The 24,738-nt window shown below is 45.6% G+C and overlaps 1 protein-coding gene across 1 annotated transcript in view; it reads left to right on the top strand.

Annotated features, from left to right (window-relative positions):
• The window catches only part of LOC116061824 (arfaptin-1-like), a 26,727-nt gene extending 1,989 nt beyond the window's left edge, over positions 1 to 24,738 (top strand). The window contains exons 2-8 of the mRNA XM_031316184.2: positions 4,206 to 4,324; positions 14,484 to 14,580; positions 14,741 to 14,853; positions 16,414 to 16,635; positions 20,829 to 20,986; positions 22,542 to 22,716; positions 24,105 to 24,738. Of these exons, the coding sequence (XP_031172044.1) occupies positions 4,244 to 4,324; positions 14,484 to 14,580; positions 14,741 to 14,853; positions 16,414 to 16,635; positions 20,829 to 20,986; positions 22,542 to 22,716; positions 24,105 to 24,260 (1,002 nt within the window). The 5' untranslated portion in view covers positions 4,206 to 4,243 and the 3' untranslated portion in view covers positions 24,261 to 24,738. The remainder of the gene's footprint in view (positions 1 to 4,205; positions 4,325 to 14,483; positions 14,581 to 14,740; positions 14,854 to 16,413; positions 16,636 to 20,828; positions 20,987 to 22,541; positions 22,717 to 24,104) is intronic.

The raw sequence follows: 24,738 nt of genomic DNA, 5'->3' as shown, positions 1-24,738 counted from the left end.
CGATCCGTTCTGCACATGCGCAAGATAATACTGTTTTACCGAGGATACGACCTGCACGATCTGTTCCACGCTAGCCTATGGCTAGCCTCCACCGGGAAGCTAACGTTAGTTTAGCTAACAGCTAATTCAGCTAACCGCTAGCTGACAGCTAGATTCAGTCTAAAATAACGTTAACTCAAACGTAATGGGAAAAGCAGGCTACAGCTAAATTAAGACTTCACAGTAATAACAATAAAGACAAGTATTGAGTGATTGTATTTTAAATGAGCACAAGTAAAGTAGAACTGACGGAACAGCTGTTATATATGTTAGGTGTTTGTTATATATGTCAACGTTTATTTTCAAGTTTTATTTTGAGGGTCTTTTAAAGTTATTACATGCTGTCTCAGCTAGCAGTTAGCCGAATTAGCTGTTAGCTAAACTAACGTTAGCTTGCCTGTGGAGGCTAACGGCAGACCGCTACAATCAGCTAGCGGTTAGCCGAATGAGCCGTTAGCTAAACTAACGTTAGCTTGGCTGTCGACCGGAAGCGTGGAACAGATCGTGCAGTGTCGTAAATCCTCGTACAACCGCGCATGCGCGAACATTTTGCGCATGTGCAGAACGGATCGTGTACCGACAAACACGGTTAAAATGCTGACAGCTAAACGGTGTAAAAGTGTGTCTGTATTTCACTGGAGAGGACTGTAACACCAGACTGTAGCTGCCGCTGTCTGAAAAACAGACTCAGCCTCACTCAGCCTCGTGCTGCATTCAAAGTTATTGTAAAATACCCTTTTCCCATCCAGTGTTTTTTTTTTGTCGTTAACAGGAATTTACTGGTGAAATAAGTTATTGTTATTGGGGGGGGGGGGGGGCTAGAGATGTGTCACCTTTTTCAGCCTTTCTGAGTTTGCAGGTATGCACCCTGTTCACGATTTAATATTTAAATAACTTTATGACTTTGATTCTCATTTAATTTTACGAGCCGACTGCATCACAAACGCTACGACTTTCTTCCGTGAGTTTTTAACGTGGACTGTATAAAAAAGGTTTTAAAGCGCTGCAGTGCTCTCCCTGCTCTTCATTGAAGCCTCTGTGTTTACAGGCTTGTGGGGATGCACAATGTGCTATAAGGTGCCAAAAAAAAAAATCAATGTTTGGTACTGCCAATTTGTTTTGTCACGGTTCATGTGTGCATTAAACATTACACAGAGAATCGTGATATCAAAGCTAAGCTAAAAAAAAATCGTGATTCATATTTTCCCCCGAATCGTGCAGGCCTACCTGATCACATTCACACAGTTCCACATTCATACCTGGAAGCTGCCCAGTACGACCCCAGTCTGATCTGCTGCCGCTGGGCAGCTCCACTGGAGCGGTTGGAGGTTAAGAGCCTTGCTCGAGGGCACCTCAGTGGTGGTAATGAGGGGAGGAGACATGCGCTGCTCTTTCACTTTCCCCCATCCCAGATTTTTTTATCCTGCCGGTCTGGGCATTGAACCGGCCCAGACCTCGCTTCCTTAACGGATCAGACAATGGCGCTTTGCCGGCATCTGCTGGTGGAACGCGGTATAGCGTGGGCTAAAATCCAGGGAACCGCCACAGGAAACATAAGAGGGTGCTTTTCGACCCGTTGGATGTGGGTGAGCCCTTGTGGACCATTGTGTGTTTGAATGTGCATTTTAAAAACACCCCCCTTTTGAAGGCAGGTTTCAACATCACGCCGGCTTGTCGTTTTTTCTGACATTTTTGACGCCTTTTTTTTTCCACAATTTGTTTTTGCTTTTTCCAGCGTTTTACATTTTAAAATTTTTCTTCTACACATTTTCAGCGCTTATTTCTACGTCCCATATTTTCTGATATAAAAAAAAAATTTAAAACGAGGTCAATGTGACCCGAGGTCAACACAAGGGTTAACCCCTAGGCCAGTGTTTCTCAAATGGGGGTACGCGTACCCCTGGGGGTACTTTGGAGTACTGCAGGGGGTACATGAACTTTTTGCAAAATGCTTCTAAATATGTCATGCAAAATTCCTAAAATAATTAAACTATAATAATGAATGAATTACTGTAAGTGATGGATTATGAACATTGGAAATGTAGCATTTATATGTTTTTCAGTTACAAGGTTGTTGTTTAGTAAATCTATCACCGCCGACACTGTATTGTTGTTTTTATATAGATGTAAAAAATTTTTGCGCTGGTCAGGGGGTAGTTGACCAGTGGTCAGGGGGTACTTGACCAGTGGTCAGGGGGTACTTGGCCAGTGGTCAGGGGGTACTTGACCAGTGGCCAGTGGTCAGGGGGTACTTGACCAGTGGCCAGTGGTCAGGGGGTACTTGGCCAGTGGTCAGGGGGTACTTGGCCAGTGGCCAGTGGTCAGGGGGTACTTGGCCAGTGGTCAGGGGGTACTTGGCCAGTGGTCAGTGGTCAGGGGGTACTTGGCCAGTGGCCAGTGGTCAGGGGGTACTTGGCCAGTGGTCAGGGGGTACTTGGCCAGTGGCCAGTGGTCAGGGGGTACTTGGCCAGTGGTCAGGGGGTACTTGACCAGTGGCCAGTGGTCAGGGGGTACTTGGCCAGTGGTCAGGGGGTACTTGACCAGTGGCCAGTGGTCAGGGGGTACTTGGCCAGTGGTCAGGGGGTACTTGGCCAGTGGCCAGTGGTCAGGGGGTACTTGGCCAGTGGTCAGGGGGTACTTGGCCAGTGGTCAGGGGGTACTTGGCTTAAAAACACAATTCAAAGGGGGTACATTATTGAAAAAAGTTTGAGAACCCGTGCCCTAGGCCACCACTGCACTTCAACAAGTGGTATAGTTGAGTTTACTCCCTTTGTTCTGTGTGGAAATGACATTTATCTTCCTGTTGAGAAGCAGAAGTAGAGATACGTTCATTTCAACATTTAGTGAAGGTATTTTTACTCTTGTTGTCATGTGCAGAAACTAACCACGTTCTCCATGCTGCTAAAATCAAACCAAAACGTTATCAAAGTTGTCAGGGCGTCTGTGATTCACTGTAAAAGGTCAAAGCTCACACTTTTATACTGTTACTGTTACCCGTCATTACACTTTAGACGAGATGTACTTTGCACTAACTGTAAATAAGGTTGTATAACTTGCTTACCTTTGACAGAAAAGGCTGTAGGGAAGTTGTAGCAAACATTTCAACATTAATCCAAGTCTTTAAGTCTTGTGTTGTCTTCCTGTCGACCTGCAACTTTTAGCGTTGCGATATACCAATTTGACCGCAAAACAGCATGTGACGTCATTACGCAACAGGTTTCTATTCGCTTTAAAGCCGTTGGATGGAAACACACTCTCACCAGCTTTATTCGCTTCAATGTTTTTTTTTTACCGAACTTGAGATAAATCGATTGACAAGTGGATGGAAACTAAGCCTGTGGCTCATGAAACAGGGTTTCCGCGGGGTCTTAAAAGGTCTTAAAATTTAAAAATCTAAATTTTAGGGATTTAAGCTTTAGTGTGTAACTTTTTTGATATTAATGAACGTTCGTTACATTCGAGCCGTTGCCAAATGAGTTGCTACAAAGCTAATTAAGACGATCAGCTCCACACAACTCTCTCTGTTTCTCACACACACACACACACACACGCACACCCACACCCACACACACGCACACGCACACACACACCCACACACACGCACGCACGCACGCACGCACGCACACACACACACGCACGCACGCACGCACACACACACACACCCACACACACACACACACACTCCCCACACACAGACACACACACACACACACACACACACACACACCCCCACACACACACACGCACACACACACACACACACACACACACACACTCACTCACTCACTCACTCACTCACTCACTCACTCTCTCTCTCTCTCTCTCTCTCTCACACACTCACTCACTCACTCACACTAACGTAGGCTACGGAGAAAGCTCTGTGTGGAGCCTCCTCAGAACCATGAAATGGCCTTAACTGTTAAGACAGTTAATTTGCAGACTTGCTGCTGTTTGGTGTGTTGTCAGATGTGTGTGATTCTTCCTGTTCACCACTAGATGTCGCTGTTTAACCACACAGACGTTATCCTCTCCAAAGAGTTTTCTCCAAAATACGTGCGCCCGAGTCTTCCCCAAACCTTGTGTCATTTTCTATTATCGCAAAGAGGGAAAAAAATCAAAAGACACGTTGTCGATTGATGTTTTTTTTTGGGGGGTTTTGTCTACAGGAAGAAGTGGAAGAAGAGAAGCGGGAGGAGAGAGAGAGATGATGGATGAGGTGAAGCCGAGAGGAGGCGTCGTCATGGTGCCCGGAGGCGTCACAGAAGAGGAGGAGACTCCTCGGAGGGTGAGACGTCCATGAAAATCTCTCTAGTTACTGATTCACAGCCTCGCGTTGCCAGACCCTCCTCTACAGCGCTGCGGAGGAAGGTCTGGCTAGTCGCACAGCATTCTGGGATGGGAGAAAAACGTGCTCTGGTTTACGGGCATTTCTTTAACCCTCCTGTTGTCCTTACAAGAACTTTCTATATCAGAACTATGACAAAAGAACGATGAATAAAGTGACAAATGTTGGAAAAAGGTTTTTTTCTTTCGTTTTTTTTTAACGCTGAACAAAATCACCGAAAAGTGACAAAAAAAAATTGGAAAAAAAAAGTGAATTTTTTTTTTTTTTTTTAAAAAGCGACAAAAAAAGTGTAAAAAAATTTACAAAAACATAATAAAAAAAAAAAAAAAAAAACGCCCAAAAAGTGACAAAAAAAAATTGGGGAAAAAGTGACAAAATTTTTTTGAATAAAATCGACAGAAATGTCTACAAAATTGTAGAAAAAGAACAACAAAATGTTGAAATCGGTGCATCTCTACTCATGCCATATTACGATATTACGATATCCAATATCCAAAAGCAAATAATAGAACAGTTACAACAGTCTGGTAAGTTCAGAAAACGACATAACTCTACTGTAATGCAGCCTTTAAAACCAGGAAAAGACACCACTTATGCCATAGGTATGTGTGTGTGTGTGTGTGTAGGGGTGTGTGTGTGTGTGTGTGTGTGTGTAGGGGTGTGTGTGTGTGTGTGTGTAGGTATGTGTGTAGGTGTGTGTGTGTGTGTGTGTGTGTGTGTGTGTGTGTGTGTAGGTATGTGTGTGTGTGTGTATATGTGTGTATATGTGTGTGTGTGTGTGTAGGAATGTGTGTGTGTGTATGTGTGTATATGTGTGTGTGTGTGTGTGTGTGTGTGTGTGTGTATGTGTGTATATGTGTGTGTGTGTGTGTAGGTGTGTGTGTGTGTGTGTGTATATGTGTGTGTGTGTGTGTGTATATATGTGTGTGTGTGTGTGTGTGTGTGTGTATGTGTATATGTGTGTGTGTGTGTGTGTGTGTACAATTTCAGTACAAAGTCAGCGGAGAGAGTTGTTGTCCCCTCAGCAGGGTAGCTGATGGTTGTGAACATTACAAACTGATTTCTCCTCCCTTCGACTGATGAGTTATCAGTTGGTTACACACGTATAAATCAGACCTGTGTTTGATGTGTTTGTTCCTCACAGATATTGCTCACACATTCACACGTTACGTAACCGGCTGAATAAAAGAAACAGGAACAAAATCTAAGACGATATCTAGTCCCATATCACGATATCGATATAATTAGATCAGGCCCAAAAAAGAGGCACCTTCATGCAATACAAAGTCAGCGGAGAGAGTTGGTAGGGTTCCGTTCCAGGTCATGTGTTGTTAACAGAGACTGAGAGTCCACGACAATATTATCGTTTATCGCAACAATTTCTGGGACAATACATCCTCCAGCTAAATGTCTGATCGTGACCGGCCAGGCGTGTGTATCATGTGGACGCACCGACAGTGTTGTTGTCGTTACTTAGAATTCCTCATGGGGGCGACAGAAACTACGCACTATAGCTTTAAGGAACTACGACTTTTTTCTTAAAATACTAAAACTTTTTTCTCAAAATATTAAATTTTTTTCCAAAAAATATTACGACTTTTATTAAAATATAAAAAAAATTTTGTGTGTGTATATATGTGTGTGTGTGTGTGTGTGTGTGTGTGTCTGTGTGTGTGTGTGTATGTGTGTGTATGTGTGTATGGGTATGTTTGTGTGTGTGTGTGTAGGTATGTGTATATGTTTGTGTGTGTGTGTATGTGTGTGTAGGTATGTGTATATGTTTGTGTGTGTGTGTGTGTGTGTAGGTAGGTATGTGTGTGTGTTTGTGTGTGTGTGTAGGTATGTGTATATGTGTGTGTGTGTGTGTCTGTGTGTGTGTGTAGGTATGGGTGTGTGTGTGTGTGTGTGTAGGTATGTGTGTGTGTGTGTGTGTGTGTGTGTGTAGGTATGTGTGTGTGTGTGTGTGTGTGTGTGTGTGTAGGTATGTGTATGTTTGTGTGTGTGTCTGTGTGTGTGTGTGTGTGTGTGGGTATGTGTGTGTGTGTGTGTGTGTGTGTGTGTGTGTGTGTGTGTGTGTGTGTAGGTATGTGTATATGTGTGTGTGTGTGTGTCTGTGTGTGTGTGTGTGTGTGTGTAGGTATGTGTGTGTGTGTGTCTGGGTGTGTGTGTGTGTGTGTGTGTGTGTGGGTATGTGTGTGTGTGTGTGTGTAGGTATGTGTGTGTGTAGGTATGTGTGTGTGTGTGTGTGTGTGTGTGTGTGTGTGTGTGTGTGTCAGCGGAGAGAGTTGTTGTCCCCTCAGCAGGGTAGCTGATGGTTGTGAACATTACAAACTAATTTCTCCTCCCTTCGACTGATGAGTTATCAGTTGGTTACACACGTATAAATCAGACCTGTGTTTGATGTGTTTGTTCCTCACACATTCACACGTTACGTAACCGGCTGAATAAAAGAAACGGGAACAGCACGCAGCTTGCACAATGGTATCAGCAAGTCGTCACGACAAGTAAGCAAAGCGGTGTGATGAGCGGTGACAGTGAGTGAGTGTTTCTCCGATAAGACGGCCGTCGTTGTGGTTAATAGTGACAGAGTGACGCCAGAAAACGGGAGTGGCCCCGTGCGTGCAGAGCAGCAATTAAGAGCTTTGTTGTACGTTAAACAGTTGAGTTCAAGAGCAGTTTGTTGAGATGTCATCTTACTTTCATCATCATTCCCTGATTTCAGACTGATCTCAATAAGTTTGTATGCCATTATTGGCGTGTTATCAAGACGCATACTCGCTTTTTAGCGTGTTTATCAACGCCGTTTGGCGTCCATTGACTTACATTACCTTGCAATTGCGTGTCAATTCACGCCGTAGCGAGTAGGGTTAGGTACCGTTTGGATTTTTACGATTCCGATGCCGAACCGGTACCTTTTTAAACCGATTCCGATTCTTGAAAAACTGAAAAATTACATTTTTTTTTTTTTTAAATTGAAAATTATTTAAATTGAACAATATATTAATGTTTTAAAATACTTAAATATACCTAAGTCGCCTAACACATAACTACAATAATTTAACAAATAACAGTTACACTATTAACAAGTAAGAACTAAATAAATGTTGTTGAGTTGGTATGCCAACCAGCTTCAAACTTTAGCAGTTCTTTTGCAGAAAAATGACCATATTTGCCTTCTCTGGCGAGATACTACACCTCTCCTGACGTATGGCATGTCCTGCACAGGAGAAAACTCTCAGATGGTGTCCAAGACGCCTGGACACACAGGTATGAGATTGAAAGGGCAGACAATTTGGGGAGGCTGTCCCGCCTCCCCCACCACCAGGCTACAGGGTGTAATATGTGTACTAGCGATCCCGTGCAGTCAGTGAATGGTTAATATGCCTTTACGTCCGTTTTGGTGAGCCCAGAGGGAAAATATGCAATTTTAAAAGTAGCCTACATTTACGGTAGCTAGCTAACGGTAGACTACAGAGAAAGTGTGATATTTTTTTTGTCCGTTTCGGAGCGTGTACAAAAAGCCGTCTATCAGCTGTGATTGTAGAGCGCATGTCTGAAAATAACGCGGAGTCTGCTGCTGTCTGGAGCGACAGAGGGAAAATATTTCAGTCGTCGAAATTTGCTAATATATATACGCCACTTATTGAGATCAGTTTGCAACCCGTCCGCTGTATACGTCGTAGACATACACGCGGATAGCTGAAAATACGTACAGATAACACGCCACTTGGCTTTAGAAAGTGGCGTGTATGTTAACGCGAAATCATGATGTCACGTTACTGATTTAATCACGTGAATCCACAAGTATCTCAAATTGCAGTTCCTCCAACGGCCACTATATGTTGAGACGTCCCTCTCTTCAAAGCCACCAGACTCCTTTGACAAAAACAGACATTTTACCTCGCAGAACACGGGAGTTGCTGCTCTACCGCTGCCTCTGTCGGTTAGTGCGTTTGTTAGTTTTGTTATTTCCTAACCCTTTTAAAAACACCAAAGTCACACAATAACACAAACGCACTAACCGACGGAGGCAGCGGTAGAGCAGCAACTCCCGTGTTCTGCGAGGTAAAATGTCTGTTTTTGTCAAAGGAGTCTGGTGGCGGCTTCAGTTCCCCGTCGTAAAGCGGCACATTTTTGCTCTTTGCTGTTAAAATACTGGATACATAGTGTGTGTGTGTGTGTGTGTGTGTGTGTGTGTGTGTGTGTGTGTGACCTCCATGTCTCCTAATTGTAGACAACAGATGTGTGTGTGTGTGTGTGTCTCTGTCTCTGTGTGTGTGTGTGTTTGTCTGTGTCTCTGTGTGTGTGTGTGTGAGTGTGTGCGTGCGTGCGTGCGTGCGTGTGTGTCGTTACCTCTCATCTGCGTCAGGTGATCATTTCCCGAGTCTTGCGTGTTCCTGACCTCACAGCAGGGATCCATCGTCTCCGTGGCAACCTCACAACCTTTTGATCTGGGTTCTGATTGGCCCCCCGATGAGCTCCGGGTTTCCCACGGCGATCCTTCCGATTGTTGTCACTGTGCTTTGATTTTCTGACCTTTGACCTTTTTACTGACGGTTACTGGAGATGTTTCCGTTCTGTGAACTCAGGCTGCGTTCAAACACAGTTGGAAATGTGAAATTTACAGCATGAATAAAACTACTTTTTCCTCGTTTGCTTGCATGTTAAATCACTTGCTGAAGTGCTTCTGGGCAGCAGCAGATGAGGAAGCGAACCCGCAACTTCGCTGTCAAAACCAGCTTCTCCAGCGTTTAGTGTCTATGGCAACGGGGTAAACCAGCCTCGCTTCAGAACTCGATCCTCCTATGGAGCCATTTTGATGCTAACAAGCCATCACCTCCCGTTAGCATTCCATTGACTGCCATTCATTTTGACGTCACTTTGACAGCGAATAACTTCACATCTGAAGCGTTTAAAGACTTTATTTGTCCGTTGTTTATTTATAAAGAAACACGACAATGTATAAAAGGCTCCATTACCTTGTACCTCACGTTATGGCTCCGTAGCAGACGTTTTTATAAAAATAGGCTAACGATTGTGTCATAACCACGCAACTTAAGCCTGGTTCACACGGCAGGATAATTAGGCCGATTTTAGCCCCGATTCCCCCCTTCCGACAATCTTAAGGATGCTCCGATTATGGTAAAATAATCTGATCAGATATTCCTGCCGTGTGTGGTGTGTTAAGACTGCTCTCGTCTGCTCGGAAGGACGTCGGGACCGCTCCCATCTCAAATCGGGGATATCCAACATGTTGGATTGTTTTGGCCTGATTTCTCCTCCTGTGTGGTGTCCCCCGGGGACAAATGAGCACGCAGCCTGTGGACTGTGGCGTGTAGCCAATCAGAAAGCGAGGTGACGAGGCGGCGAGGAAAGCACCGGGAAACAACATCAAAACAGCCGGCGGCACGGCGCACCAGAAAGTCCGGTGGACGTCGGAGATGGAGGACCAACTCGTCGACCTGTGGCAACACCGTGAATGTTTTTTTCGGTTAAAAACAAACTACAAACTATCGCCACTGCATCCTCTTCGTCCGCCATGATTGTTTACTCTGAAGTCACGTTTGATCTCGAGGGATTTTGCGAGATTTCCCGTCTGACCTGGGAATGCTCGGGAGTCAAGTTGGTTCGTGTGTGATGTGTGTGCTGCGCAACACACGCTGTACGACCAAAACTGTTAGACCCGTGATTTTTTATCGCCGTGTGTGGAGTCTCTCAGGATTGGAAAATCGGCCGACAATTTTAAAATCGTCCCGTGTGAACCAGGCTTTACTGTCGCATAGTAGAGCAGTGTTTCTCAATTGGGGGTATGTGTACCCCTAAGGGTACCTTGGAGTACTGCAGGGGGTACGTGAAATTTTTGCAAAAATGCTAATTTAAAAATATGTCATGCATAATTCCTAAAATAATTATACTATAATAATGAATGAATGAAGTGATGGATTCTAAACATTTGAAATGTAGCATTTGTTGTTGTTTAGTGAATCTATCACTGCCGGCGCTGGATTGTACCTCTTTATAGAGACTTTTTTTCTACCGAAAATGTTTTGCGCTGGTCAAGGGGTACTTGGCTTAAAAAAGCAATTCAAAGGGGGTACAATATTGAAAAAAGTTTGAGAAACATTAGTAGTAGTAGAGGAATTACCGTATAGTACAGGAGAAGCTCGCAGGCAGTTTGGACTTCCATTAGCTGTTTAAGTTTAATTACTAATGTTAACTATCATGTTAGTGATCAATAATTAGCCTGTGTCCATGTTATCTCCTTACATATACCTACGCTCTCCGTCTCTGCTAGATTGGGAATGATTGAGATTTCTCTTGGCACAGCTACCAGAAGACTTACAACTTTCAGACAGGTTGCTCACGTCACATCTACGTCGTCTCTCTCAGTTGGAGGCTGCTCAGTAACGCTCAGCCATCACCGGAAAAGGTCTTCTAATATCCTTCACTGGTCTCCGTCCAGAGACACGGGACCTGTTGGTCCATTCTTATATCCTGTCTATACAATGGTCTATAGTGGCGTTTTTTTTACAGCCTTGCTTCCCAGTAGGGCTGAACGATTAATTGCATTTGCAATAATATCGCGATATGTTAAAACGCGATTTCCTAATCGCAAAAGGCTGCGATTTGGTCACGTGACTCGCAAGAGCGAATCAGAATGCACTCCGCAGAGAAAGCGTCAACATAGCACGCTAACGCTACGCCGTACCTTGAGCTGATTTCTGTCATTCATACAACTCTGAGTTGTAGTTTAAAACTTTTACAGCCATGTTAATAAAATGAAGGGTTTTATTCGGGTTCGAGTCTATACATGCAGTTAATGGATACAGGCACGCAGAACTGAAGGCTCGGTTGGCAACGATTAGCGCTGATTAGCGGTTAGCTCCGGTTAGCGGTTAGCTCCGTTATAAAGATATGGAGTGGAGGAGCTGCCACTGAGAGGGGTAACAACCAGACTCTGATAAATGACGTTCGGGGAGCTTTCACAGCAGCGTGGCCGCGGGGTTTCAACGGTTTTATTAGTACAGTTAATCCCACAGCGAGACCAGCAGCCGCATGCTACTGCTAACGTAACGATAGCCTCTCTGAGCAAGTGCAACGTTAATGCTGTCTTGCACGCGGAACTTCACAAGGGGAGGGAGGGGCTGGAGGCCGCTCCTCTGTGTGCGCTGTAAAAAAAATAAATACACCATTGTGTATATATACACGCACTATATTTTTACTTATTTAACTGTCTAGTAAAGTTCAAAGACAGTGTTTAAAAAGTGCAATCCACATGTTTACATATGTTTATTACAGTAAATAATTAAATGAAATACTACTAAGTGTGGTAAAACCACATATTTGTTTTTATATTTCTGCAATCTGCACTTTAGTTTGTGTGATTAGTTTCTGACTTTCATATGAATGTTTACACCAGGCTTGTTCATATAAATTCATGCACCACCTAATTTCCTTTTTGTTTTAATGTAGCGCATTCATTTAGAACAGTAAACAGTCAGTTTCACTGGAACTCCTTTAGTAGGTGTCCTACATCACTTTTTTATGGACACCCTGCAGCCAATCAGAATCGAGTATTCACCCAAACCATGGTATAAACATACATAATATACATACGCACACCTACACCCATACTCGCATGTATACACATAAATAAAAGGAAAGGACAAAAAGTATCCCGAATATTTGGGTATATAAAACAAAAGTCCAGTCACACATGAGGGAAACATTTACATGTGTCAAACTCAAGGCCCGCGGGCCAAATCCGGCCCCTCGCAAATTCTGATCTGGCCCGCATATCAATTTAGGTTCACAATCAATTTTGGCCCACCTAGTTGTGCGCCAAACCAAAAACATGGGAAACTGTTTTTCAACTTGCAATTACGTGACACTCAAAGCAGAATTTGGCAAATTTGCAGACTTTGAGACTCCCCCAGACTTGAAATTCCCCCAGAACCAGAACCAGAACCAGAGAGTTTGCATATTCAGGCTGTGAAAGAGCTTGTTGTGAGTCAGCTGGGTGGTAGCCTACTTAGAAAATCTAATCATTGTTTTGCTTGATTTGCTAAATTCTAGGATGGCTTTGGAACTTCTTTGCTCACTTTTTCAGGGCTTTATGTCGACCAAACTGTAAGTGAGGAGACTATAGGTGCTTTCCGACCAGATAGTACTTGTCCGTTTGCATTCCCACTGGCCAAGTGGCCGTGTGTGTGTGTGTGTGTGTGTGTGTATGTGTGTGTGTGTGTGTGTGTGTGTGTGTGTGTGTGTGACGGCTGGCGGTCCACAGGACACGCTTGTGGAGTTTAACTCCAAAAAGACAGGTAACCACAGGTTCCCGTTAATCTTATGATGGACATGTGTTGTGATATTTAAACAAACAACCGTCAACGGCGAAATAAAAGCCTCTTATTTACGAGAGCGGTCTGAGAGACCTCCAGCTTACAGCGGTAGGGCTGAACGATTTTTGAAAATAATCTAATTGCGATTTTTTTCCCCAAATATTGCGATTTCGATTCGATTATTTTTTTAAGCTCTTTGTCTTCTGTATTATTCAACAAAGAATAATATAATAATGTATAGTATGAACACACAATTACACACTAGACAGTTAAGTAAAAATATAGTGTACACACACACACACACACACACACGTAATTTTTTACAGTGCACAGAGAGGAGCTGCCTCCAGCCCCTCCCCCTCGTGAAGCTGCGTGCTGCCGTGTGCACTTGTTCAGAGAGGCTATCGTTGCGTTAGCATGTAGCTGGTGTTCTTGCCGTGGGATTAACTGTACTAATAAAACTGTTGAAACACCGCGGCCACGCTGCTGTGAAAGCTCCCCGAACGTCATTTATCAGAGTCTGGTTGTTACCCCTCTCAGTGGCAGCTCCTCCACTCATATCTTTATAACGGAGCTAACCGCTAACCAGAGCTAATCGTTGCCAACCGAGCCTTGAGTTCTGCGTGTCTGTATCCATTAACTGCACGTATGGACTCGAACCAGAATAAAACCCTTCATTTTATTAAAATGGCTGTAAAAGTTTTAAACTACAACTCAGAGTTGTTTGAATGACAGAAATCAGCTCCAGGTACGGCGTAGCGTTAGCGTGCTAAGTTGATGCTTTCTCTGCGGAGTGCAGACTGATTTGCTCTCGTGAGTCATGTGATCAAATCGCAGCCTTTTGCGATTAGGAAATCGCGTTTTAACATATCGCGATATTATCGAAAATGCAATTAATCGTTCAGCCCTACACAGCGAGGTGTCTGAGCATGACTGGCCCAGCGACGAGCTAGCGGCCGGGGCAGGCGCTTGCTGGCTGTCGCCTCAATCATTGGAGTTTCTCAACTCCGAAAACTCTGAAGCAAATTGTCAATTCGGCATCAATTCGCGCAAGACTGCCTATATTTGAAATCTAAACAGTTAATTTCCCGCCTAAAATGTTGTAAGAAGTGAATTTAATGATGAATAAGATGGTGAAAATTGTTAAAAATGACCCGTTGTTGGTTGTTGATCCGTCTGCAAGTTCCGAGTTCGCAGTGGGCGGGACTTATAAGTTCGACCAATCAAGTACACCCCGGAAAAGGGAAAAGGGAAAAGACCCTGCTCTGAAGTAGGAGCTAAAAAAGTACGCTACTGCGGCCAGAGGAACTTAAAAATCCCCAAATTTTTCCTGTCGGAACACGACGAAAAAAGTGTTCTAGGAACGTTTAGTTCTAAGAACTGCAAAAATCCCTCCGGTCGGAAAGCCCCTAATGTGAGACATGCAATAATAGAGTCAAAGATATTTTACTTTTTCGATGACATAAAAGCACGTCAATGAACTACACATGTCTGGCCCTTGATGTGATTCTCTTTTTCCAGTGTGGCCCTTAGCAAAATTGGGTTTGACACCCCTGATTTACAGCAACAGTTTGCATGCAGAGTAAGTAAAGAGTGATGTTTTGAAGGAGTGCCAAGAAGTGACAGATCTTAGAGACCCAGGCAGGCTATTCCAGTCAGAAGGGGCTTTAACTATGTTGAATTTGGTTTCACAGCCCAGCGAACTTTCTGTGGGCCTGGTTACAAAGGATCTGATCTTCTCCACCTGTGTTTTCTTACAGGATGCAAACATTTACTGCAACCACACCGACGACAGTCTCACTTCCGGTGCAGCTGAGGCCACGCCGGAGGCCGCCACGGAAATGGAGCAAACCAAAGGTACGTAAACGAAGAGAAAAGGAGTTCTTATGATCAGAAAGTGGTGCAACAAAAGCTATAGGAAATATTGAAACAAGCCAGGTGTAAAACTTATCAAATTAGACTCAATTAATGTCGCCATGATAACTCTCCGTTGACCTTTGACCCCCCCCCACGCCAGACCTCCCAGTGACGCCACAGAAACCAGGACCTATGGTCGTCCAGGGCAACAACAAGAACCCAGCCAGTGAGAAGCTGGAGAGAGTGCGCAAGTGGAGCATCGCCACCTATAAGGTGAGAGGAATCGAGCTGTTCGTTGGTCAAAATTAGGGGGTGTAACGATTCTCGAAATCCACAATTCGATTTTCAATCTAAACTATTTCTTTGCAACAACAGTTTGAGTTTCTCTGAGTTTACGAGGCACACTTGAATGCACCATTAGTTAAACAAGGTGCACATGAATGCACCACTAGTTAAACGAGGTGCACATGAATGCACCACTAGTTAAACGAGGTGCACATGAATGCACCACTAGTTAAACGAGGTGCACATGAATGCACCACTAGTTAAACGAGGTGCACATGAATGCAGCATGGAGTCCCGTCGGAGCCCAGATGCTTTACCTTCGTTGTTTATTTCCATAACTCACTCACGGGGAAGGCAAAATGTTGCCACACGGTGACTTCAGGAAAGCAAGAGGATTTTCCAGTTCTGTTGTTGCTCTGTAAAGAGCAGCTGCAGGCTACCGCTAAGCTAACGTTACCCCGTGTCTTTAGCTTCATGCTTCCAGCCGGTAAGCTACGCGGTATCCGTAGCTGTTTTTTTTCTTTGGATGTGCGCAAGTAGGCGGGGATGGAGAAGAGAAGAAAAATACTCGCTGATCTTGCTTCTGATTTTGATATTCGAAGTCGGAAGCTAATTTTGATACATTTTTAATTTACAGATGTTTTTTTGTTGTCTCTGACTTGTCTCGGACTCGTTGGTATTTGGACTCGGCCGTTGGCCTCGCCAAATATTCTAGTTGGTCTCGACCGAGTCCAGCACTATATGCTTTTGTTCTAAAGTAACTTCCTCCTTCAAAACAAGCGCTTGTTCAGAAAACCGGTATTAGTTTAATTCAAAATTCAGCTAGAACTGGCGTTGACATTGGTTGCCTGGGATACGCATGGCTGCGTCTTATACCTCAATCATCAGGCATCGATTCTTTGAGGATTCTTTTTTTTTCTGTCTTGGTCTTGACTGTCTCTCATTTGAACTTAACTCGGTCTCGACTAGTCCTGGTCTTGGACTTAAAGGTGCTGTGGGTAGGATTGTGAAGATCCAGGATTTAGCCAAAAATTTTTAACTTCGACAACTTCTCAGTCCCTCCCCCCTTTCCGCTAAAGCTCAAAATGGTCTCCTAAGCCCCTCCCCCCACAAGGGAGAATGAATGTGTGCATGAGCAGTGATTGACACGCAGTTAGACCCCCCCCCCTGGCCCTGATTGGTGCATCTGAACAGTTAGACACTCCCCCCGGCCCTGATTGGTGCATCTGAACAGTTAGACACTCCCCCCGGCCCTGATTGGTGCATCTGAACAGGGAGCGGTGGATTTTTGCAAATCTCACTCCAGGCTGTAGGTGGAGCCAGAGGAGCCGGATTATTTTTTAAATGACCTGCTTCATGTAGTTCTACTGGAACATAGGGTCAGTTTCAGCAAATATGACAGAAAGTTAGTTTTATAAGTCTTACCTACTGCACCTTTAACAAAGGTGGTCTTGACTACAGCCCTGCTAAATCGTGACACCCCTACTTGTCATAATATATAATCAATAAAGAATCAGTCTGATGGATAACACCGCTGTCTCCCTGCAGTGCACCCGGCAGGCTCTGTCGGAGAAGCTCGGCCGAGGATCTCGTACGGTGGACCTGGACCTGGAGCCTCGCCTCGAGCTGCTGAAAGACGACCGACAACGCTACGACAACGTGACCAAGCTGGCTCAGACGCTGGCCAATCAGCTCGCTCAGTTCTCAGTCACCCAGAAGACACTGGGGGACGCCTTCAGCGACCTCAGCGTCAAAACGCCAACACTGCATGTGAGTCTACTGCTGGATGTCGGCTGCCGTAAAACCCCGTATTCCTATTTAATGTCATGCATGCTTTCATCTTTTCTTACCTTTTTCAGCCAATATAACCGAGGCTTAATAATTCCAAAAAATAAATGAATAAAAGAAAAACTGAATTCAAAAACTACATTACATTACATGTCATTTATCTGACGCTTTTATCCAATGCGACTTACAATTAAGTGCTTTCAACTGTGAAGATTCCAACTCCAAAGCTACAAAGAGACATATGAAAGTGCAGGTTCAAGAATTTTTTTTTTTTATTATTATTATTTTTTTTATCCGAGGTGTAGTCGGAAGAGACGTGTTTTTAGCCTTCGGCGGAAGATGTGTAGGCTTTCGGCCATCCTGATATCGATGGGGAGCTCGTTCCACCATTTGGGAGCCAGGACAGTGAACAGTCGGGATTTCGTTGAGTGATTAGTTCTCCCTCGCTGTGAGGGGGCAGCAAAATGACAAAAATAGTAACGCACAGTTACTTGGATAAGTAACTTTAATTGGATTACTGGTTTGGAAATAGTAACGCGTTAGATTACTCGTTACTGAAAAAAGTGGTCAGATTAGAGTAACGCGTTACCCGGCATCACTGATTATGGATCATTTTATTGTAGCTGACTGTACCAGCTGACTTCTCTATTGGCTGCTGAAACAGGAGACGTCTCTTATGTTCTAAAACCAGCCTCTGGAGACTCACCAGCTGAGTCACAGCGACGCCATCGGCTGGTTTGAGTCGAGCTGAGACGGGCCGGTTCAGACCGCTGAAACTTTTCTCTGCGAAGTTCTAAAACGGTTTCGTCTCGTCGCGAATCTCTGGTCTGAACTGGCAGCCCGGTCTCATGGCAGTACGTGTAAATGTGACGTTATTTTAATCTTTTGATACGTGTTCACGGAGACGTTTTTGTCGGTTTTTACGTGGTGGACAGCACGAAAATGTGAAGTAATGTATTTCAGTGGGAAGCATATTTCGTGGCCACAGCACGAAAATGGTAGGGAGTAGTATAAAAAGCCGAAAATCCGCGTAGGGAGGCTGGTTGGGGTGGTGGATGGGTCAAACAACACAGGACTTTCACCCGGGCGAGCGTGGATCACGTCCCGCGTGTGGCGTTTTGTCCCGGCGTGTAAGGCGCCCTTTCCCCGTAAGGTTTTTCCTAAACCCAACCTCCGCCACCCCGTTGTTGTGGCGCGTCCCCAGCGGCCGTCTCCCGGCGTGTAAGGCGCCCTTTCCCTGGAAGGTTTTTCCTAAACCCAACCTCCGCCATCCCGTTATTGTGGCGCGTCCCCGGCGGCCGTCTCCCGGCGTGTAAGGCTCCCTTTCCCCGTAAGGTTTTTCCCAAACCCAACCTCCGCCACCCCGTTGTTGTGGCGCGTCCCCGGCGGCCGTCTCCCGGCGTGTAAGGCGCCCTTTCCCCGTAAGGTTTTTCCTAAACCCAACCTCCGCCACCCCGTTGTTGTGGGGGTGTCCCCGGCGGCCGTCTCCCGGCGTGTAAGGCGCCCTTTCCCCGTAAGGTTTTTCCTAAACCCAACCTCCGCCACCCCGTTGTTGTGGCGCGTCCCCGGCGGCCGTCTCCCGGCGTGTAAGGTGCCCTTTCCCCGTAAGGTTTTTCCTAAACCCAACCTCCGCCACCCCGTTATTGTGGCGCGTCCCCGGCGGCCGTCTCCCGGCGTGTAAGGTGCCCTTTCCCCGTAAGGTTTTTCCTAAACCCAACCTCCGCCACCCCGTTGTTGTGGCGCGTCCCCAGCGGCCGTCTCCCGGAGTGTAAGGCGCCCTTTCCCTGGAAGGTTTTTCCTAAACCCAACCTCCGCCATCCCGTTATTGTGGCGCGTCCCCGGCGGCCGTCTCCCGGCGTGTAAGGCTCCCTTTCCCCGTAAGGTTTTTCCTAAACCCAACCTCCGCCACCCCGTTGTTGTGGCGCGTCCCCGGCGGCCGTCTCCCGGCGTGTAAGGCTCCCTTTCCCCGTAAGGTTTTTCCTAAACCCAACCTCCGCCATCCCGTTATTGTGGTGCGTCCCCGGCGGCCGTCTCCCGGCGTGTAAGGCTCCCTTTCCCCGTAAGGTTTTTCCTAAACCCAACCTCCGCCACCCCGTTGTTGTGGGGGTGTCCCCGGCGGCCGTCTCCCGGCGTGTAAGGCGCCCTTTCCCCGTAAGGTTTTTCCTAAACCCAACCTCCGCCACCCCGTTGTTGTGGCGCGTCCCCGGCGGCCGTCTCCCGGCGTGTAAGGTGCCCTTTCCCCGTAAGGTTTTTCCTAAACCCAACCTCCGCCACCCCGTTATTGTGGCGCGTCCCCGGCGGCCGTCTCCCGGCGTGTAAGGCTCCCTTTCCCCGTAAGGTTTTTCCTAAACCCAACCTCCGCCACCCCGTTGTTGTGGCGCGTCCCCAGCGGCCGTCTCCCGGCGTGTAAGGCGCCCTTTCCCCGTAAGGTTTTTCCTAAACCCAACCTCCGCCACCCCGTTGTTGTGGGGGTGTCCCCGGCGGCCGTCTCCCGGCGTGTAAGGCGCCCTTTCCCCGTAAGGTTTTTCCTAAACCCAACCTCCACCACCCCGTTGTTGTGGCGCGTCCCCAGCGGCCGTCTCCCGGCGTGTAAGGCGCCCTTTCCCTGGAAGGTTTTTCCTAAACCCAACCTCCGCCATCCCGTTATTGTGGCGCGTCCCCGGCGGCCGTCTCCCGGCGTGTAAGGCTCCCTTTCCCCGTAAGGTTTTTCCTAAACCCAACCTCCGCCACCCCGTTGTTGTGGCGCGTCCCCGGCGGCCGTCTCCCGGCGTGTAAGGCTCCCTTTCCCCGTAAGGTTTTTCCTAAACCCAACCTCCGCCATCCCGTTATTGTGGCGCGTCCCCGGCGGCCGTCTCCCGGCGTGTAAGGCTCCCTTTCCCCGTAAGGTTTTTCCTAAACCCAACCTCCGCCACCCCGTTATTGTGGCGCGTCCCCGGCGGCCGTCTCCCGGCGTGTAAGGCTCCCTTTCCCCGTAAGGTTTTTCCTAAACCCAACCTCCGCCACCCCGTTGTTGTGGCGCGTCCCCAGCGGGCCGCCTCGCGGGCGCCTCCCGGCTTATGGAGCGTCCTTTTCGTCTGCCTCCCGGCGTCCTTTCCCCGAGAAAATAACGTGACATTTACACGTAAAAAAACGAGAAAAACGTCTCCGTGAACACGTATCAATAGATTAACAATAACGTGACATTTACATGAACTGCCGTGAGACTGTTGGAACTGGGCTTAAGGGTTAGAGGCCTACCTTTGTCCTCAGCTTCGACGCTGGCCAGCCCGCTCCTCTTCCCTCGTCAGTGTTGACAGTTTATTTGACATTCAAAACACGGACATAACATTGACACAGACTCTGTGGGGAAACGTCACGACAAGTCAGAAAACACAATCCTCTTCAGCAGTCTCTCACCCACAACGGGTCCACCAACAGTCTCCTTCATTTCAGCGTTTGCAGACTCCATGACGTAGATAGGCCAACAGCTAGATACTGACGTGACATTCCTCCCCCTTTAGCACAGGTCTGCCAGCCTTTGGAGTCTCGTTGTGCTCAACAGTCTCAGGTGGACGGGAACGTAAACTAGGGTTGCACGATGTTGACCAAATGTGATATTGCGATATCGATTATGAATATTGCGATATCGATATTTTTAAACATATGTAAAATTACAAAAGTTACAGGAAAACACATCAAAATAGATTCATAACAAATAAAACAAGTTTTCTTACAACACAAGGTTTATTTCCAATGACGGTCATATTGGACTGGTCCATCATGAATAAATAAATAAATAAGGACCATGTCTACAGAACAGGACATGTTCTACTGGTTGGACAGTATATAATATATAAATACAGAGAACAGGACATGTTCTACTGGTTGGACAGTATATAATATAAATACAGAGAACAGGACACAACTTTTCTTTCTCTTCTCTGATTCGTTCCATTTAGTTGTCTCTATCTATTTCTTCACTAACACTGTCACTTTGTGGAAATATGCGTACACGTGGTACGCTCCATATGGTTTGTCACGTAGCGGCGGACCAGTGCGCTGACGTGTGCAAGTGGCACGGTCACTGGCCAATGAAATATCTTGCACCCCTAACGTAAACGGCTTCAGTAATTCAGGCAGCCATGATGGAAGTTGGTTGGTGTCGGATCAATGAATGTGAACTCTCTTTCTGTCAGGTGGAGTTTGGTGTGAACGCAGAGGCTCAGAAGTTTCTGTCAAAGAGCGGCGAGAGTCTGACGGCGGCCATTAACACCTTTACATCCGACATGAACACTCTGATCAACAAAACCATCGAGGACACTATGATCAACGCCAAGCAGTACGAGGCTGCCAGGTGAGAGAGAGACTAATGTCTGCACCCACAGGAGCAGAAAATAAACCAATTCTGCCACAAGCAAGGTTGTGGTTTGAGTTAGGGACAACACAGAAAGGCATTCTGGGAACTGTAGGGAAATGACAAGCCGAAATTGAAGTCCCCATAACCATGGGAATTTCTTATTTCCATAATTTCCATCATATGGCATGAACGCAGCATGAAGGACCAACATGGCATCATGACTTCACGTAAACATACACGCATGCACTTTGTTAAGCCAAGTGGCATTTTCAGCTATCCACGTGTATGTCTACGCTGCATACAGCGGTCGTAAACATACACGCCACTTGCCGTGTTATCGCCACTTGGCGTGTTATCGTGAGAAGAAAGCGACGGGTTTAGGAAACGTGACACGCGGAAGAACAACCGGTTGGCTTTAGTAAAAGAAGAAACTTTCATACTACTCGCTACGGCGTCAATTCACACGCAATCGCAAGGTAACGTAACTCAATGGAGGCCAAACGGCGTTGATAAACACGCTAAAAAGCGAGTATGCGTCTTGATAACACGCCAATAATGGCATACGAATTGCCGTGTCATACATACGCCATTTCATGAGATCAGTCTGGAAGGACGTAAGTATTGTGGCGCTGCAGAGACGTCCCGGCCTACAAATCCTGTCCTACAGACTAAATCCTCACAAAATTCACACTATAATCATTTTAATTTTAGTATTTTTTCAAGGAAAATGGGAATAATGACACAAAAATTATCATTCCCTCCAATATCGTGAATCATATAGCAGTCGCAGTATAAGTCAGAATAATCACAATTAGATATTTTCCTCATATCGTGCAGCCCTAATTAGAGATGGTCCGATACCATTTTTTGCTTCCCGATACCGATTCCGATACCTGAACTTGCGTATCGGCCGATACCGAGTACCAATCCGATACCAGTGTGTCATATATTTTATTATGTTTTAACAGCTGTATACTACTATCTCTGTATGATGATATGATGTATAACAGCTGTATACTACTATCTCTGTATGGATGATATGATGTATAACAGCTGTATACTACTATCTCTGTATGATGATATGATGTATAACAGCTGTATACTACTATCTCTGTATGGATGATATGATGTACAACAGCTGTATACTACTATCTCTGTATGATGATATGATGTATAACAGCTGTATACTACTATCTCTGTATGATGATATGATGTATAACAACTGTATACTACTATCTCTGTATGGATGTGATATGATTTCTATCTTTGTTGTCAGTCTGGCTCAGGTTAAACTCTTTGTGAAACACAAACATGAACGCCCCAGAACTTTCTTTTATTCTTCAGTTTGACAGTCAGTTATATCGGAGAAAGAACATAAATAAACTACTTTAACGTAGATTTTCTTTAGGGCTTTATTACGTGGTATCGGATCGGTGCATAAACTCCAGTACTTCCCGATACCAGCATTTTAGGCGGTATCGGAGCCGATACCGATACTGGTATACTGGTATCGGAACATCTCTAGCCCTAATGTAAACTTCTCTGATTTCAGGATGGAGTATGATGCGTACCGAGTAGACCTGGAGGAGCTGAACCTGGGGCCCCGGGACGCCATCACCCTGCCCAAACTGGAGCTGGCCCAGAAGGACTTCCAGACCCAGAGGGAGCGATACCAGAGCGTCCGGGACGGCCTGTCCGTCAAAGTCAAGCTGCTGCAGGAGAACAAGGTGAGACGGTTCAGATCACAGAGTGTGACTTAGGTACAGTTGTTTCTGTCACCATTTACTTTTAACGTCGTAGAAGTTTTGGTAGTAGTAGTAGTCTCGCATTGCCAGCTCTATCTCCGCAGCGCTGTGGGAGAAAGGTCTGGCTACACCACAGATGCATTCTGGGATAGGAGAAAAAAACACACATACTGTTGACACAATACAGTAACGTGAGCTATTTAAATTAGCTGATACATGGTTAAACCTCATTAGCTCTTACCAGTGTATCTCTGTGTGTACTTCGTCCACAGCAATCCCACCAATCGGTCCCAAAATGTCCCAGTTAGAGAGGAAATGACCTAAACATATTCTTTGTAAATCTTCACAATCATTCCCAGAAAGAACCAAGCAGGCCTGTCTTGTTGCACCGTCCACATTTTCTTCAAAATGATATTTTTAGCGTGTAGCTTGATGGCTCTAAGTTTGTTGTTTTCAGAATAAGGCATGGATACCCGAACCGAGCCCGACGGGCCGGGCCAGGTTCGGACAGATATTTAGAAATTATGTTCGGCTTCGGGCCAGGCTCGGTCACATCAGCGCGATAAGGCATTTGTTTTAAAATGGTGCTGCGGCTCCTTTAAGAGAGCTCAGTGTGTGTGGAAAGTGGGCAGAAGAGAGATAGAGGAAGAGGAAGCAGACGTGTAGATGCGACCGGAGCAGAGTTGGTGGAATAAGTTTATGTTTTGTACACAGTGTGTGCGGTGTCCGAGATAAACTCCAGACTGAAAGCCAAGTTCATTCATCTGCTCACCAGAACCGGGATTTTAACCCCGACGTTATTTATTTTATAACGTCGGCCCTGGAGGTAACGAGTCTTCCCTGGTTTTCTGACCACGGACGGAAACAAAACAAGGAAAGGTTAACACATAGAACATTTTAAATTAAACAGCTTATTAACGTGAGCTTGTTCCCCCGTGTGAGCTGATGAGCTCATCTGTTGACATTCCCGAATGCCTTCCTACAGCTGCTTAATAAAAGCTTTCCACACAAACAAACGTACATATGTCATTAGTATGAGAAAAAGACGAGATTTTAACTATGTCGGGCACGGGTCGGGCTCGGACAGAAAAATTCGGCCCGATCCGGACTCTATTTCAGAAGCAAACTTTGATTTTGAGAACGGCAACACACAGAGAGCGAAAGAATGAGGGACAAAGCCATTTTCTGACATTTTATAGACCCAACAAATAATCGATTAATCAAGAAAAAAAAAAACGTTAGTTGCAGCCCTAGTTTTGTTGAAATATAATCCTTATCGCTGCGATATTGTACTTGTCATGATCATGATACTAAATATTAATAAAAATATGGGTTGGACTTGACAAATCAGTTTTTATTTTTCTCTGCAGGTTAAAGTCCTCCACAAGCAGTTGTGGCTACTCCACAGCGCCGTCGCTGCACACAGTTTATCATGTCAAAACTTCCTGGAGCAGAACATGCGGCAGGCCGGCGAACGCCTCAACGACCCCAGCGTAGACGCCTCCTCCTGGCTGGAGGAAAGTTGACGCAACCAAACAACAACCAAAATTGGCCACGTGGACGGAAGTTGGGTTCGACGGATGTTTTGTAATAAATGGACTAGAAATGTTCTGATGCATGTGGATTTTGGGATAGGTAGGTAGGTAGGTAGGTAGTTTATTTATACCAAAGTGGAATGGGAGCTTTTGGGTTTGGGATGGATTTACAGCCTCTGGAAAGTGTTCGCTACAAATATGAGGAGTTAGATACAGCAGTTTACAGGGAGATTATTTGTTTTGGATGTTGAATGGGGGAAAACCTTTTAAAGGCTCGGAAAACGTGCAATTTTATCACTTTCCAGGTCTAAAAATGTGGTTCAGAAGTCTAAAAAAGCTTTGAAAAGGACGTATTTTATTTTGAATTCTTAGCATGATTAACTCTCTGTTTCTATACTATACATCCATTCACAGACGTACAGTACTTGTGACTTCTGACCTGTTTAACAGAGACGAACCCCCCCTGGTT

This window comes from Sander lucioperca, chromosome 17 (genome assembly GCF_008315115.2).
Source record: "Sander lucioperca isolate FBNREF2018 chromosome 17, SLUC_FBN_1.2, whole genome shotgun sequence".
Taxonomy (NCBI): Eukaryota; Metazoa; Chordata; class Actinopteri; order Perciformes; family Percidae; genus Sander; species Sander lucioperca.
The sequence above is the reverse complement of the archived record's forward strand: the minus strand, read 5'-3'. Positions and strand labels throughout refer to the sequence as shown.